Source organism: Vicugna pacos, chromosome 2 (genome assembly GCF_048564905.1).
Source record: "Vicugna pacos chromosome 2, VicPac4, whole genome shotgun sequence".
Taxonomy (NCBI): Eukaryota; Metazoa; Chordata; class Mammalia; order Artiodactyla; family Camelidae; genus Vicugna; species Vicugna pacos.
In genome coordinates, this window is record NC_132988.1 from 83314422 (window position 1) to 83332877 (window position 18456).

The 18456-nt window shown below is 41.3% G+C and overlaps 1 protein-coding gene across 2 annotated transcripts in view; it reads right to left on the reverse strand.

Annotated features, from left to right (window-relative positions):
• The window catches only part of CEP135 (centrosomal protein 135), a 64595-nt gene extending 55320 nt beyond the window's left edge, over positions 1–9275 (reverse strand). Inside the window, exons 1-4 of one of the 2 annotated variants that reach the window (XM_072943520.1) lie at positions 9038–9275; positions 6178–6335; positions 3063–3253; positions 2135–2302 (exon numbers count right to left, since the gene is read on the reverse strand). In XM_072943520.1, the coding sequence (XP_072799621.1) occupies positions 2135–2302; positions 3063–3253; positions 6178–6290 (472 nt within the window). In that variant the 5' untranslated portion in view covers positions 6291–6335; positions 9038–9275. The remainder of the gene's footprint in view (positions 1–2134; positions 2303–3062; positions 3254–6177; positions 6336–9037) is intronic. The other variant, XM_072943525.1, reaches the window with a different exon arrangement.
• Positions 9276–18456: the final 9181 nt, after the last annotated feature.

The window sequence follows — 18456 nt, forward strand, 5'->3', positions numbered from 1 at the left end:
AAGGTATGTCTCTAACTCATATTACATACTGATAAAATGTTTTCTCCCTCATATAGATAAATACTTATATATATAAATACCTACTTCATCTTCAACTAAACAATGCACTCCTGAAAACTTCAATAAGACACAATAATAAAGCATGCTTATTTTCTGCATGCGTAATACATATGCCCAGATTTAATCTGTTCCTCCACTAAATGGGGACCAGACTTTGGCAAGATCAAAAGTTGAGTGCACCTTGTGGTATCCACTATTATAGGCTCAAGAAGTCATCACCAGCAGAAAACTGTCAAACAAGGAGCTCAAGGCAGTGAAAACTAAAATAGACATTATTAAGCAATGCCAAAAGAGCAGATAATTGAATCTTTAAGAAGCAAAATTAGTATACAACAAAATGTATACCCTGAATTAGTGCGAAATGTTTTCTTAATTATCCTTAAAAGTAGAAGGAGTAATATCTGTTTAAGGCTAGATATATCCTGTCTTGGTCCAAACTACATGGATAACTTACATTTTCCAGTATCTGGCCAAGATTAGACACATACTTGAAAAACCAATTGACCTTCACAAAGAACAAACATAACCCACAAATTTGTCTTCTTTATACTTCTAATCTCTTGTTTTGAGGTTGAAGAAACCGAGTCAAAAGTATTTAAATGACCTGCTTGTAGTTACACACCTGAACAAGGTAAGCCATTTTCTTCTCCCCTTATCTCCTGGTTCTCCTCCTTGGTTGCTCCTTCTCAGTTTCTTTCAAAGACCCTCTGCTTCCACCAGGGCCTTAGATGCCAACTTTCCTAGGGTCTGTCTTTGGTTCTCCTCTCTTCCCACTCTACATAATCTCACTAGATAATCCTTACCACAGTCGTAGCTTCAATTCACATGATATTCAAATAATTCCCACATTTGAATCTCCATCTGGGACCACACTTCTGAGAACAGATCTACATATCCTGCTTCATCCTAGAATCTCAATGTGAATGTCCCGTGGATATAACATACTCAGCACACCCTCTGTGGGGGGTGGATTCCTGCTCTGCTTTCCACGTTATCTTAAGAAACAGTGTCATCCACGCACTCATTCATGTGAAACAGAAACTTGGGGATTCCTCGACTTTCCAAGTCTACCACACTCAGGCACTAAATTTTAAAGATTACACCTCCTAAATCTCTCTTCAAACTGTCCCACTCTTTTCTCAGAAAATCTAATTATCCCCTTTTTTTTTCCCTTAATCTTCTAGTTACTTCTGAGATCTTCTCCCATGTTTCTCTATTTGTTCTGCCTTTGACTCACGGTCCTCCTTGCCATCTCATTTCCTGCCATTTCAAGCCCCACTGATTCCTCCCCAACCCTGGCCACTCAGTTCACAATTCCTCAACTCTCATGAGGCTCCTCTTCACTCAGCTACAGGCACATGGTACATGATTATGCCTGGACTTTGTCATGGGTTAGAACTGAGCCAGTTTCCAGGTCCTCAAACTCTCTTATGATGGAAATCTTCATTCTGACCAAATGACCATTGGTCCTCACCACGCTCTGTAATCCCTCAGTCTCTACCTAGTCTCATAGTTCAGTACTTTGCTAGGCCTCACTTACTTCCATAATCTTAATTCCATGGTTTAGACATCTCAGTGATCTTGTTACCAGTACTGGAGATTCTTCCACAAACTTTATGCCCAGACAACCATTAACTCTGGATATGCTCCATCATTTCTTTTTCCTTGCTTGAGAACTACTGAGCATAACGTTAAAAACAGTAAAATAAACTAAGAAATAAGAAAGTGCATCATTTTCAAAATGAGTATGAATTACTTTTAGAACTAAAATAATAATAATAGTGATAGTAATAACAGAAAAAATTTTAATTAATGATTAAGGAAATAAAATTTTAGGCACTGAAGTTAGACTGCTTGTATCTAGGAAGCTATTATTACATAAGTTTTTAAGCACACGTGTAATATACGAGCTGGATCTTCAGAAATAAATTTGAAAGTTTTTGTGACTATCCAACACATCTTTTCAAATACTAAAGTCTAAGCATGAAAATCCAAAACTCCATCTCAGGCAACAGTTTTAATATCTTTAAAAGATCAGACATGCATAACTTGTTTTAAGAAAGAACAGACTCACCTGGGGTTTGTACTACAGCTTGCAAATTCTTTTCTTGAAGTTGTTGAATTTTTTCATTCTTAGCTTTGCTCTCTTTCTCTAAAAGTCTGAGTTTATGAACATACTGATTATTTAGAAATTTCAGATCAGCTGTTTCATGGGCACACTTTTTCAATGTAGTCTTCAACTCTTAAAATGAAAAAGATTCAAAGACTATTTTTAAGATCAAGAAATGTAAGATGTGCTTCCATTTCACAAAATACAAAAAGTCACAGTAATTCGAAAGGCTCCACCTGAGTCTTACGTATGCTTTACTGGAAAGGCTATACGTCTTCTACCACTACTAACAAAACTGCAAATAAATCACTAAGCACAAAAAGAAATTACATTTTTCTTCTGCTGTATGAGCCTAATATAAATCATGATTTCTGATCCAATAAATTGGATATGATGCTAAGGGATTATGAATTCATGCCAGGTATTAGAGAGGGCTTTCCACTAAGTATAAGAAGAGCTTGTACTAAGTTATCCATACAACTACTCTTTGCTCAGTACCTTTGAAATTATTCCATTCCTACCTTCCAGGTCAAAGACAGGGAAGTAAAGAGTCAGAACGATATGTGGCTTTCACCTCACTTTACTCCTCTTATTTCCCATAAGAGAATAACAAAGTTGTTTCATGAACATTTTTTCAGTACCAGCATTTAATATTTTCTATAAAATTTTAATTCTAAAAATGTAATCCTCATACAGTGAAGATGAATTTAGCTATGGAATGCAAATTTATTTTCCTTCTTGAGAACTCTTCAACATACCCTACGATATTTCAAGAGCTGTCAACAGGAAGACTGTCACACTTTCTAATCAATAGTTTTAAAAGTAGACTAGCTTTTCCTACTATAAGACAAAAAGGGCAAAAATCCTGCATTTAAAAAAATCATAGTTTTACCTTTAATGTGTTGGCCTGATTGTTCTCTCAGTTTCATTAATTCCAGGTATAATTCATTATTTTCCCTACTCAATCTTGCATTTTCAAGTTTATAAGGTTCCAATACAAAATCAAAATTGGCACTTTCTTTTTCAGCTTTCACAGCAGATAATTTTGATTTTCGAAGACTTTCAGTTGTATGAACTAGATCACTAATATTAAAGAACAAAAAATGTAAATACAAGAAAACAGCCTATTAACCTTTAATAACTAAAAACATATTTCTAAAAAGACTTAAAATAAATGTTAATGCTAAGTGGGCTCAAATCCAAAAATAAACAAACACTAGGAGTCTTTCAAAGTATCAGGAAGTACTCAAAAATTTCTTCAAACAGAATTAATCAAAAGTTATGAGCCACATAGTTAGAATCGTCTTCCAATCTTCTCTCTCACTTGTCCCCCACATCTAACTAGTTACCTGATGCTGTGGGATCTGTGAAACTTATTTGTTTATTCAACGAATATTTACTGAATGTCTATATGCTAAGAACAAGGACCACAACAAATAAGAATCACTCTAAGAACAGAGACCAACGGAGCAGTCAGTCCATCAATATTTACTGAGCAGGCAACACAGCAGAGAACCCACTGTCACGGAGCTTATATTCCACTAACAATTTGTCAAAAATTATACTACTGGTCAACTAATCTTCGACAAAGGAGGCAAGAGTATACAATGGAATAAAGACAGTCTCTTCAGCAAATGGTGTTGGGAAAACTGGACAGCAGCATGTAAAACAATAAAGCTAGAACACTCCCTTACACCACACACAAAAATCAACTCAAAATGGATCAAAGACTTAAACATAAGACAAGATACAATAAACCTCCTAGAGGAAAACATAGGCAAAACATTATCTGACATACATTTCAAAAATTTTCTCCTAGAAGAAATAAAAGCAAGAAAAAACAAATGGGACCTAATGAAACTTATAAGCTTCTGCAGAGCAAAGGAAACCAGAAATAAAACAAGAAGAAAACCTACGGAATGGGAGAAAATTTTTGCAAGTGAAACAGACAAAGGCTTGATCTCCAAAATATATAAGCAGCTCATATGACTCAATAAGAAAAAAATAAACAACCCAATCCAAAAATGGGCAGAAGACCTAAACAAGCAATTCTCCAAGGAAGACATACAAATGATCGAAAGGCACATGAAAAAATGCTCAATATCACTAATTATCAGAGAAATGCAAATCAAAACTACAATGAGGTATCACCTCACACCAGTCAGAATGGCCATCATTCAAAAATCCACAAATGACAAATGCTGGAGAGACTGTGGAGAAAGGGGAACCCTCCTACACTGCTGGTGGGAATGCAGTTTGGTGCAGCCACTATGGAAAACAGTGTGGAGATTCCTCAAAAGACTAGGAATAGACTTACCGTATGACCCAGGAATCCCACTCCTGGGCTTGTATCCAGAAGGAACCCTACATCAGGATGACACTTGCACCCCAATGTTCATAGCAGCACTATTTACAATAGCCAATACATGGAAACAGCCTAAATGTCCATCAACAGGTGACTGGATAAAGAAGAGGTGGTATATTTATACAATGGAATACTACTCAGCCATAAAAACTGACAACATAATGCCATTTGCAGCAACATGGATGCTCCTGGAGAATGTCATTCTAAGTGAATTAAGCCAGAAAGAGAAAGAAAAATACCATATGAGATCGCTCATATGTGGAATCTAAAAAACAAAAACAAACAAACAAACAAAAACAAAGCATAAATACAGGACAGAAATAGACTCATGGACAGATAGACAAATAGACTCATGGTTACCAGGGGGGTAGAGGGTGGGAAGGGATAGACTGGGATTTCAAAATTGTAGAATAGATAAACAAGATTACACTGTATAGCACAGGGAAATATACACAAAATGTTATGATAAATCAGAGAAAAAAATGTGACAATGAGTGTGTATATGTCCATGAATGACTGAAAAATTGTGAACACTGGAATTTGACACAACATTGTAAAATGATTATAAATCAATAAAAAATGTTAAAAAAAATTATACTACTACGTGATAAACTCAACAGATAGTTCAGTGCCAACTATGTGCTCAGCCTGTCCTAGGCATAGTAGCGATCGAGTCAGCCTATGGTCTCATGAAGTTTGCATTCTAACGGGAAGAAAAAAGAAGTTTCTAACAATGATGAGTATTTCAGGTTACATGCGGCAGGTGTGACAGAATCCTGCGGGCCATACAGCTAACCAAGCATCCCAGCAAGGAACGCGGGAGAAGGGAGAATGGCTTTACAGGCAGGTAGAACAGCATATGGAGAGACCAAGGTTGACAGTGTACATGTGTTTAGGAGCTTCCAGTGGTTCATACACGGGAGATGAAGCTGTGCACGTGTAAAATCACTGTGGAAAAAGTTTGCCAGTTTCTTAGAAAGTTAAACATCCTTCTACCCTATAACTCTGAAATGCAGCTCCAGAACTAGATCATGAGGGATCCTAGAGACCCTACTGAAGACCACAAGGTATCTTTCATGCTCGTTCTCTCCTTTCCCTCATCATCGCTTGCAGTCCTACCGCAAAAGCTTCCTGAGCAACTTCCCTGCTCAAGTCTCAGATCACAGTAACAGAACTCGTGGAAAAGAACAAAAATCACAAAGACTCTTTCAGTTACAGTAATATGTACCAGGTAAAGGAATGGCCAGCCACATTAGAGAACCATTACAGATGTAACAGTAATTAGAGCCCAGTGACATGTCAACTGTATTTCAATAAAAAATAAAGACCAGTGAGTAAAGCAGATACAGAACTTCCAACTATATCAGAAAATCACATTAAAAATTGTACTTTTATTCACAGGCAAAATCCTCAGAAACATTTACTCTGAACGGCATAGTTTAAATGGTTGACTCGGGGGTTCTGCAATGCGGAGGCCCTGAACTGATGACAGGGGAGGAGGACCTAAGAACAGAGGAGCTTCAGACGATTTAAGGACTTTTTAAAACTCCACCTATTTCTTTACTGAAGCAGAAGTTCAATCAGAAACTAGATAAATGGCATTAAGGATCACACAGGTTTAGAACTCTATTTTTAGCTTTACCTGAAAAGTTTTTCTACCAAAGGTAAACACTCCACTGTCAGAGTCTGGCGGTATCCCAACTGATCCAGCCTTTTCCTAATATTAACATACTTTCTTTCCGCAGCTGTAGTCATCTTATCTTCCAAAACTAGTTTTATTCACGTCCAAAAATTAAAGTCCTAAAAGAAAAGGGTGAAACATCATTCAATTATTAGCTATTATTATTATTTCATGCTAAAAGAAAAGATTCGTTTAATATGAAGCAATATTTTTTTGTTTCTTTTCAGGTAGGCAGCCTTCTGGAATATTAAGATAGATTTAAATCCAATGCTTATGATATTTATGTTGCTGCACTAAAATAAATATCTCCTCATAAACCTGTACATCAAAGTTAAAACAATAAAGCTTCTAGAAGGAAAAAAAGCCGGAGATAGGCAGAGAACACTGAGAGGCCTTTTTTTAACAGCATTAAATATAAAAGAAAAATTTGATAAATCGGACTTCTTCAAATTTAAAATGTCTAGTCATCAAAATACACTCTTTTGTTTGACAAAATAAAAACAAAAGGAGAAAATACTCATAATATCTAACAAAGGATTTGTACATGGAATATAGGAAGAACTCTTACGATTCAATAATAAAGACAACCGAATAAGAAAACGGGCCAATATTTGCAAAAGATATGTGATGAGAATAATCATGTGAAAAGACATCAGGGAAACACAAATTAAGCCACCATGGGATACAACTTCGCCCATACTAGTCTGGCTAAAATTAAAGGCACAATACCAAATGTTGCCAAGGATTTGGAGTAACTGGAATCTTCACATTGCTGACAGGAGTTAACATCCCTGTGGAAAAAGTCTGGCAGTTTCTTATAAAGTTAAGCATACTTCTATCCTGTGATTCTGTAATTCTATTCCGAAGTATTTACTCAAGGAAATGAAAATAAACATCTACAAGGAGACTCTACAAGAATATTCATAGCAGCTTTATTCATAATAGCCCCAAACGGGGAACAACCTATGCATCTATCAACAGTAGAAGAAAAAATAAACTATACATATTTATACAATGTAATACTACTCAGGAATAAAAGGGACGTGTATCAGTAGTTATACACCCATGATACAACCACATGGATGAATTTTAAAAACATCACTTGAGCAATAGAAGCCACATACATGTACTGTATGATTTCATTTATATGAAGTTTAAGGACAGGCAATATTAAACTATGTGAACAGAAATTAGAACAGCAGTCACCTAGGGCTGTGGGGTGGTGGAGATTGACTGGAAGGGCTAAGAGAGAACTTTCTGAAAATACTGTGCTGATGGGGATAGAGATTACATCCGTGTACACATTTACCAAAGCTTTTCAAATAGCACACTTAAGATCTGTGCATTTCACCACATAAATTTTACGTAGATTAAAAAAAGCCACACACCACACACACAAGAAAGGCATACTACTCATGCTCTCCAATTTAGAAGACATGCATTTGTATGAACACATGCACAACTGGATCCTGGCAACTACTCTATGAGGGAGACAGGGCGGAGGACATCCTCCTTCCTCAAAGATGAGGAAAGGCTGCCTCAAGAGAGTAACTTTTCTTAAAACACAGGGCCACAAAGGGATGGGCAATCAGGTCTCCTGAGTCCTGATCCTCTGGTTTCTCTGGTTTCTGTACTCTGCCGCCTCAACCTACCAAATTACTCCTGGGTTAGCACCTGTTTGATTACTCCTTTCTACAAACACTTCCTTCTCCACACTCCTGCAAGCCTCTTCTCTGAATCGCGTCCCCATTCTATAATAGGTTCTTTCTAGGTTCTTTCCACAAGAGGGACCTGACTGATGCAGGGTGTTGAAGAGAAACTCCTGGAGACATCAGCAACGCACCTGTCAAACCAAGAACTAGCAGGGCCTCACCACCGAAACGTTTCTCCTTTTTTGTCTGATACCAACTTTGCTTACCCAGAAATGAAACTTCCTCCCATCTTTCTGAGGAAGAGAATATGAATATGAATCAAAAAAATCATCAACACACAGGGCAGATGAAGATTAAAATCCTCCCAAGAAGGACAAAAAACATGCTATTACGCTTTCTCCACCCATGAGCCGCTGTCCCCCGCAACCCCCCACCCCCACCATCCAAACATTATGACTATCCTGAAAGCTTCCAGCAAAGCAACATAAAAGGTTAGGTTTGGAGATCCTCCACGCATACTTATTTAGAACGGTCCACCTGCTTAACTCTGGGGGGGGTTGATGTCTGAAAGCTAGTACATCTTACTTTTACAAAAGTATCCTGTGTATATACATGCACAGAGGCTAAACAAACAAATAAACAACAACAAAAAAACCAAAACTCCAAACCAACCTTAACTGAGGTTATCTCGGAGTCCTTCCTTATCGAACTAAAAGTAGTAAAGAGTGGAAGGCACAGGGGATGTTTACTAAGGTGCCGGCCAGAAGTTAGTAAATGGTTCTCGTCCTACGCTTTGGGGCACTTTTATTTTTATCAAGAGTCTGTACGATTCTTACAGGAAGAAGGCATTTTAACTTTTAAATCAACCCATCAGTCAGTAGCAGGCGGGCTGCAGGGACCGCACCGACGCCCGTGGAGAGCGGGGCAGGAGGAACCCCGGGCTCCCGCAGCCCCAGGCCGACCTCCGGGCCGCAGCTCCACGGTCGGGTGTTGAAGGGAAGCGGGCGTCGGCAGCGGGGCCGGCAGGGAGTCTCCCGCCCGTCCGGGCCCCACTTCCTCCCGCGGCCGCGCGGCCGCCCTCCCGGCAGCGCCCGGGCCCGGCCCGCGGGAACCGCCCGGGAGGCGGAGGCGCCGCCCCGCCCGGCCCTCCCGCCCCGCGGCGCGCTCACCCGAAGCCCCGGCCGCCGCTCCCTCCGCCTGCAGTCGCATCGCCCCTTGCGCCTCCCTCGCCGGCTCCTTCCGCCCCAGAAACCGGCTCCGGAGCCAGGACAGTTTGAAAATGGCGCGGACAGACGATCCGGGCCGGCGCGGAGGAGGCGCCGCGGTTGCCCCGGTAACGGGAGCCGCAGACGATTCGCCGCGGGCGGCGGGGACGCGCGGGACAGCGATGGCGGCGCTGGGCCCCGGTGCCCGGAAACGCAACGGCCCCTACCGCGCGGGGCCACGGCGCCCCCTGGCGGCCGGCACACCCCGAACCTCAGCGGGTGTCAAAGATGGGGGCCTCCTCTTCGTCGGGTGCCTTGACCTTCCGGGCGCGGGGTTAAAACGCTGCCCAGCCCTGGTTCCTGCGGCGGCTTAGCCTTCACCTGCTAGGTGCACGCCAACTCACCAACGTAAACTCCAGCTTAAATATTCCAATTGCCGTTGCAACGTTCCCTGACAAGCACCCAATACCATTAACTGTTGCTCCCACACCCATGCCCCCATAAAGATGTGCAGACCCTTATATTATACTTATTCCATTACGATGAGTAAAACATTGTATTTTGATCCCATGAGTTATAACTCAAGTCGTCAAAACGTAATTATTTATTTGTATGTCTCTCCCTGCCACCCCCCCAACTGTGAATTCCTTGAGTCAGAGATTATTTTACTCAGCTATGTTTTTCTAACACCAACCGCAATAAACATTTGTGAATGGAATTAAATGTAAATCAACTTGTTACAGAGAGCTTGCTCACATACAGAAAACACATGGTCAAATCCTAGAATTGCATTTCTTCCATGAAAACTTTTCGATGATCAGAGAGGAGCTTGTTTCCTCCTTTTTTGTGTACTACTCTCCCGAGTAGGACTTCCATTCTGAAAATGTTCTTTCATCTTTGCATTATCACTTAACTGCTCTGTGGGTTGTGAATAACTTTGTACCCATTTTTCCATTGTGTGTGCCTTGTCTATTTTCCCACGTGCTTTAGTAAGTTGTTTTATGGAATTTCTAGGAGGCAATGAGTTAGGTTCTGTAGATGGTTTTTGTAGTCTTGAACGGGTAAAATTAAACACATTTTTGCTGATGTGACAAATATCTTTTTGAGCCAAAAATAAATTCGTATCATAGCAAAGTGGCTATGCAATAGCCATCCAGTCCAGATGACACTTTGGCTGGCTTCTCTTTGCCCCAAACACATAGGAATTAGAAAATGTAAAAACCAAAATCAAAGAAATTCAGAAAGGTGAGTGGGACCCTGAAGTTACAGGCCAGTTTTGCTCCAGGTAACATGGAAGACCAGAGTTCAGACTCACAGCTGGACTGACTCCAAGGTCTAAGGTCGAGATCCCTGTGCACACCCCCCAGGTCCTAGGTCTCTGAGCAAGTGGTAGGGCTGGGGAGACAGAAGGAAACAGAAACTGAGCCTGCTCTGGGCTCTCTAGCTCTCCAAAACCACCAGATGACAGGAGCTCTGAATTGTGGGGCAATCCTGGTGGGGCCACCCTCAGAACTGACAATTAAGATGAGGGAAAGCCAGATGCAGAGAGAAAAAGAAATAACCTTTCACTGAAAATGAGCTTGCAAATCAAAAACAATGAAGAAATCCAGTGCTAATGAAGACCGTCAACAAAATAAAACATCAAAACATGAATTCTCTGTACCTGAAGAGTCTGATGAAACCTTTAAAATGAGTATGTGTAACATGATCTAGATCAAGGTTTCTCAACCTAAGTACTTTTGACATTTTGGGCTGAAAAATGCTTTGTCTCAGAGGACCTGTCCTGTGTATTGCAGAATGCTTAGTGGCATTCCTGGCTTCCACCCACTAGATGCCAGTAGCATCTGCCAAGTTGTGACAACCAAAAATCTCTGCAGACATTGCCAGCTGTTCCTTCGGGAGGCAAAATCACCGCTGGTGGAGAACCACTGGTCTAGACAGATGGAAGGAATCACTGCTATCAGAAAGAATAAGAATTATTAAATGAAACAAGAACAGATGTATATGAAAGGGAACCAAACAGAAGATTTGGAAATTAAAAATATAGTCATCAAAATTAAAAAAAATTATCAGGTGGAATGAACTGTAGATTAGGCACAGTTAAAAGAATTAGAAAAAAAAAGAGTTTGAGAATTTACCTAGAACCCAGTGCAGACAAAGAAATAAAATATATTTTAAAAGCAGTTAAGAAATACAGACAATAGCTTCAGAGACTCGAGGAAGGCAGAAGAAGGGATAGTGGCTGTAGTAGGCAGACCCCGCAAAGATGTCCAGATCCAAATCCCTGGAACCTATGAATATGTTACATTTCATGGCAAAAGAGACTTTGCAGATATAATTAAGGTAGTTAAAGGCCTTGAAATAGGGAATGTCCGAGATTTTCCAGGTGGGTCCAATGCATTTGCACAAACCCTTACAAGCAGAGATGTGCGAGCAGGACTTGACGGCTGTTGCTGGTTGGAAGATGGAGGGTGCAGTGTGATGGCGAATGCAGGGATCCTAGGAGAGCTCAGGGAGATTAACAGCCAGCAGGGAATTGTGGACCTCAGCCCTCCAGCAACAGGAAACTGAATTCCTGCCAATAACCTGAGTGAGCGTGGAAGCAGATTTCTTCCCCTGCTCTCTTACCTGCAGATACAAGCCCAGGGTGCTGATACCTTGATTTTGGCAGCAGAGCCCACCTGGACTTTTGCCCTACAGAACTATGAGATAATAAATTTGTGTTGTCTTAAGCTGCTAAGTTTATGGTGATTGTTACTGTAGGAAGAGAAAACTAATTCATCAGAGAAGAAATGTTTAAAGAGATCATTGTTAAGAGTTTCCCAGAACTGAATCAAGGTACAAATCTTCAGATAAAAATTTTGCATCTTTCTAATTAGAGAGGGCAAGTTAAATGTATATATTAGCTTCAGACTCTCTCCCTGCCTCCTTCATCCTAAAATATCAGTAAAGGAATTTTAAAGATACACTTAAAAAGGCTTGAGAACAAAGTGAATGGTAGAGGAGAGAAGAGCAATAAAATTTGGTGACTGGCAAGCAGCTGGACAGCTAGAAATTGACTTCTCAGCCTTGAAAAATTTGAATCCCAGTCAGCAATGGGAAAAGGTAAGAAGCAACCTAACTACTCTGCAGGAACCCCAAAAGCCCAGGGACTGGGGGCACCATGTAGCCCTGAAGGGGCTAACAGCAGTAGAGTTGTTTTTGGTGGAGTGTTTTTTATTGTCTTGCTCCATAGGAAATCTTGAGCTGGTTCTGTAACGGAGCAGGACCCTACGGGGCGTTCCCAGAACAGACATTCCCCCACCACCATGTCCTCTGCCTGGCTCTGGTCAGTAGGAAAACTTTAGCCAAAGGATAAATTTAATCAGAGAAATAAGAAAATGCAGAAACAAAAGAAAACAGTCAAATAAGACAAAACAATTGTTCCTCCTCAAGAGCTATAGATAATATTTTGAGCCATATTCTTTGAGCTGTTTTATAGATACTGAAACCCTCATCAAATGGAAATTAACTATGTAATGACCAGACTGTAGCCACGACATAAGCTGCTCCGTCTTACACAATTTCAAGAATTAGCCTCAAGGAAATGGGAACAACCTGACTCTGGAACTGAAGAGTAACTGTACTTAAAACAACCAAGATGTCACTTGCATCGGACCACTGCATGACCAATCTCAAGATGACTGTTGGAGCTGTCTATGCTGTTCTGCATGTAGTCCCCTCCCTCTGCCTATTCAGTCCTGAAACTCCCCTTTAAAACTCTTGCCCCCGATTGGAAGCAGGGAGTTGGTTCTTTGGAACATGAGTCCATTTCCTCCCCAGGCTTGCCAGCTTCCGCAAGAAAGCTGCCTTTCCTTTTATCCAACACTTGTCTCTCAGTATTGGACTCTTGAGTGACGAGCAGCCGAACTTGAATTTGGTAACAGTTGCATGTAGTTTCACCGTAACCAGCGGTAGCTGCTTTGCTCCACTCATCTTCATTACTTCATGACAGGTCCGCCAGCAGGCTGCATCAGTTCCAGGCTGAGCAAACTCTGTGGGTACAGATACGCATTATTCATGCTGGACATCAACAAGCTATTTGCTGGCTGCTACAGATGTGCGGTCCTCTCCAGACGGTAATGAGAAAGACAGCTGTGAAAGCGCCTAGACACAGGGCTATATGTGCACAGACTACCCTGTCTCCCAGAGGGCCCTTGGCACTTGCTTGCTCGGTGCGTGCGATGTGCACGGCAGGGGTTTCCTAGTCTCTGTTTTTTGGTACTGATCCTATTCAGTCCATCTAGTCGCTCCTCTACTTTTAGTTTCCTCTGGCTGCCATTATAAATGATCACAAACTGGGTGGCTTTACGCAACAGAAATGTATCCTCTCACAGTTCTGGAGACCAGAAGTCTAAAATCAAGGTGACATGAGGGCTGCCCTCCCCCTAGAGGCTCTGGGGAGAGGCCTTCCTTGCCTCTTCCAGCCTCTGGTGACCAATGGCATTCTTTGGCGGCTTCCTTGGCTTGTAACATCACTCCAGCTTCTGCCTCCATCTCTCTGTATTAGTCAAATCTTCCCTGTGTGTCTTGTGTAAAGACACTTATCATTGGATTTAGGATCCATCCAGAAAATCCAGATGGTCCCCTCATCTCAAGGTCCTTAACTGACTTACATCTGCTAAGAGCCTTTTCTCAAATAAGGTAACATTTGCTGGTTCTAAGGATTAGGATGTGGACATATATCTAATGGGTATGGGGGGCTATCATTCAACCCACCACACTCCCCTAGTTTTGACATTTTTTATTTAGTCTGGGTGAGCAGGAAGATAAACCGCCATGTCATACATCCTACGGAGCCTTACCCTTGCAGAAAGGTTTTTCATTTTTGTTTCCTCCTTTCTTTCTCCCATACGCCCTCCCTTTTTGTTTCACTTAAAAGCTGAGAACTTTCCATCTGTGTTTATTTGTTTAGATATAGCTGGGGTGGAAGAGGGATGGAGAAGGCTGTCCAGGTACAAGTGAAAGAATTCAATGTAATGTAAACGCATTATTCTGCCATTGATGTATAATGAACTAGAGCAGCCCAGCAAAATGTAAGATAGCATCTCATTGGAAGTGAGATTATAAAGCCAGCCTACAGGGCAAATATCATATATTATAGAATACGTGTTTTTAAACACTAGATCACATTCTAAGTGACTAGATGCTGAGTTTCCAACAGGCATAAGGAAATTGCGTCTGACTGAGCGAGCGGCAGAATTTCATCTTCCGTCTCAATTTCCTCTGGGGAGCATAAAGCAAAACAGTGGGCAAAGCCATTTAGATTATTCAGATTGTGTTTTTCCTTTCCATTTTTATATTTCTTGGCTGAGAGCATTTTGCTGAATGTAAGTGAGTGCTTTGGGATAAAACTCTATACACTGTTATGGGTTGAAAGGTGTCCTGCCCAAAATTCATATGTTGAAGTCCTAACCACCTCAGAACGTGACCTCATTTGGAAATAAGGTCATTGTAGTTGTAGTTGGTTAAGATGAAGTCATACTGGTGTCATATTGGCCCCTAATCTGATATGCCTGGTGTACTTATAAAAAGAGCACATTCTGTGAAGAGAAAGAGACACATACAGAGGAAGGACATTATGAAGACATAGGGAGAATGCCATCTACAAGGGATGCCAAACACTGCCAGCAAACCACCAGAAGTTAGGAGAGCAGCAGGAAAGAGGTCCTTCCTCACAGCCCTCATAAGGAACCAGCCAACACCTCGATCTCAGATGAATAGCCTCCAGACAATAAATTTCTGTTGTTTGAGCGAGTGTCTCAATTTGTGCTACTTTGTTACTGCAGTCCTAGCAAACTGATACATATCTGTTTCAGTACCAGTTGATGGCACAGAATAAGTGTCTCAGGAATTCATAAAAGAAAAAAAAAATATCCTCTGAAGACAAGAGCAACCACTCAAGTTTCACGGTGCAGATGGAACTTGGAGTTGAACCTTGAAACAACTAAAACTTGGACACATAGAAAAGAGGGAGAGACCAATTCCAAGTGCTCTGTGGCTATTGGCAGGCTGCGCACCCACTGTCACTTCTTCCTTAATCACTGTCATCATTGTCGTCGTCGTCGTCATCATCATCATTGTCATCGTCATCATCATCATCATCATCATCATCATCATCATCATCATCATCTATTCCTTTGAAGCAAGCCACTCAGCCAGCCTACATTCAAGGAGAGGAGAATTATACTCCACCTACTGAAAGGAGCAGTAGCAAAGAATTGATGGATATATCTTAAAACCACTGCATTCCCAACAGAGAATGAAACCAGGTCAACATGGGTAGGTTTAAGCTAGATGATATACTGAGAGCTATGTTGTCTGTGTAACTACCAGCCTCCCAAAGATGCTTATTTGCTAGTCCTTGGCTTGGTGTCTCTGAGACTCAATTATTTGCCATCTCCTTGAGCAGGAATTGACAGAGAAAGGGAATTGAATCCTGCCAGCTGAGCCACTAAAGCTGATTTAATTGGAGTTAGGATTGTCAAGCAAAGGGAGCAAATGTGATTTAGATGTTAGGTTCCTAGGCTGAAGAAAAGTAAACAGTTCAGATTCAGGGTGAAATAGATGGTAGTACCTGGAAGTCAGGCCCCCACCAGAATCAATGCTGGGTCCCTCCAGCCCACTAGCTTAGACTTGAGTCAGCTTTCCCACCGAAGTAGCCACTTCTCAATAAAGTCAGGAACATCTGGGAATTAGAAATGTCGATCTGTGCTTGATTGCTCCTCTACATCCAGTGTGCAGGTTAATTCCATGGGGCCCTTGTCCTGGGCTTCCTAATGGAAATGTGTTCTTAAAGAGAACAAGTCCTGCCTTCAACCTCAAAACAAACTTAGATGAGGCTTGCCAGTTCCAAACATTCTTAGTGAACGTCTACTATGTTTCTGGCATCCATGCCCAACCAAGTTTTTAGAGATTTCAGATTAAAGATGCAAATTCCTGTTTGGATTTATACTCTGTCTCTTCATCCCATATTCTTATCTGTAGCCTTGCTTGCTTTAGGGTATGCTTGAGTTAGAAGCATTGCTGTTGAGGCAGCTTGTTAAAAAAAAAAAAAGGGTACTTCTTTCACAAGCCATGAACTCATGTTTAAAGCACCTTCAAATGAATTTTGGTTTTCCTTCTGATTTTGAGATGGAGTCAAAACAGATGGTCTTTTTTTTTTTTTCTTCCTTTGGGTTACCAGCTCTTTGGGACTCTCAGACATTACTGTCCCAGTGCAAATATTTCCATTAGAATGCAGCCCACTGGTTGTGTGGGCTTCACTCCAGAGTCCACCACTCAGCCAGTGCATAACGATCACCTGCTTTGAATCAAAGCAACTGTGTTAAGGGGCTCATGGTGTTGGCAGCAAATCCCAGAAACGGAATCTTTTTCCATTCTCACCATCTGTAATGCTTGATAAGATATCAGGTATCTTGGCTGTTTGCGGCCAGGGCTCTCAGCCCTTTGCATCCCCTTTTAGAGAAGAGGCCCTACTGCCTTTCTCTACCTGGTTCAGAACTTCCCCTTCTCCACACATTTCTGGGCTACATGCATATGCACAGCTATATATTAACCTGTGAAACCTATTCACTTGCCCACATCATCAGTGCCACAGCTACCAAATATACCCTGAGCAGCTTGTTAATTCTAGAAACAACATCTGGGAGGGGGTGGTCTTTTTTTTTTTTTTTTTAAAGAAGCATTCTTTCTTTGAGAGTGCAATTTCTGTCTGGATTTTGAAGGTGGCATGGTTACACATCCCTCCCCCTCAACTCCCAGGTCTTGACCTCCATTTCTTACTGAAGACTCTAAGGATGATTGATACATACTAGATTAAAAAAAAAAATCCTTCAGGTCACCTTTCCCACCCTCTGGAATTTAAATTTCTTTCTGTGGGCTGGTGCTGGAGATAGATACCTTTTGACAAGGCTTAGATTTAGGAGAAGCCTTTAGAGTCCCTGTTCAGATGACCTGTAGCACAGCCCTGGCAAACTAGCCAGTGTGAATGCCCAGTGGAAAATGTTACCAAGATGAAACACATTTTCCAGGCTATTTAAACTCTCACCCTGCCCCCTTTCCAAGAGTGGGAGGCTGGCAGAGAGATGTTGCGATGCTTGGTAATCATTTGGCCACAATGAAATTTCCAAAGGGAACTCCAGCCAGTGCTTAAAATCCAAATCCCTGGACACTTCAAACTTAGAGAATTCCATGAATCTAGCACAGAATACACATTCTTGCTCCAGAGTACCCCTTTCCTCTCAATTTTAATGTTAAAATAAAACAAAACAAAGCAAAACCCCGAGCCCAGATCAAAAGTACTTTTCGCCTGAAACCAGGAGGGTTGGGGAGGAACACTGTCGAGATAAGGGGCAGGCTGTGCAGGTGGGCCATCCTGCTCCTGGGGTCTGTATCCCAATCACTGAGGGCTGTGAGCCACTGCCTCTCCCTCACCTGAAGATGGAGCCCATCTCTTTCCACCTGGTTGAGGAGACCCTCTTCTCCCACAGGGGTTAACCTTAAAGGCGTCTTGCAGAGCCTAGAGGACACTCGCATATTCAGGTGTTCATTTTAAGCATCTTTTAAATATTTTATATAATTTTTTAAAAATGCTCTTTCCTGTAAGTGCCACCAGTGGCCCAGGTCCATCCATTCTGAATGGACATGCAGAGACTGCCAATACTTTCCTTGGTCTTTCCTTCGTCTCCTTTGATGTGGAGATTCCCTTCTCCCTCCCGTCCATTTCCAGGTTGTGGGTGGATAGTGAGGTCATCACTGATTCCCTAATCAGTTTTTTGTGTGTCTTGTTTTTGTAATTGTCCTTCCAAACCAGAAGATGTGTGGAAATTAGGGAAAACATTAAATTCTCACCAATGGTTGCTATTATAGTTAGATAAGACCTTGAGTATTAAAAAAAGAGAGAGAGAGAGAGAGAGCACATGCAAGAGAGAGATTTAAGGAGGGGAGAAAAGGAGGAGAGGGGATAACATGATGGGAAAGATGTTTATGTGGAAACATAATGATTGCTTCAGTAATAACAAAGGCAGCGATCTGATGGGAACAGGGATGAGCACAGTGGTCAGATGATGACAAGACTGGAAAGGAAAAGTGATGTCCGGTTACTAAAAGACTCTCCAAATGTTAGATTTTAGAGCTTGAGTTTTATCCAATATATAATGAAGAATTATTGAACATTTTTTAAACTGGGAAATTGCATTATGAAGCTAGTTTGGGGAATGTTAATCTGGGTAGTAAAGGATGGAATGGTGAATGGTGGAGAAAATACTATTATTTAGGACAAGAGATTGTTTTAATGATGAGATAAAGGTCTGAGGGAAATGTGAGAAATATTACAGAGGAAG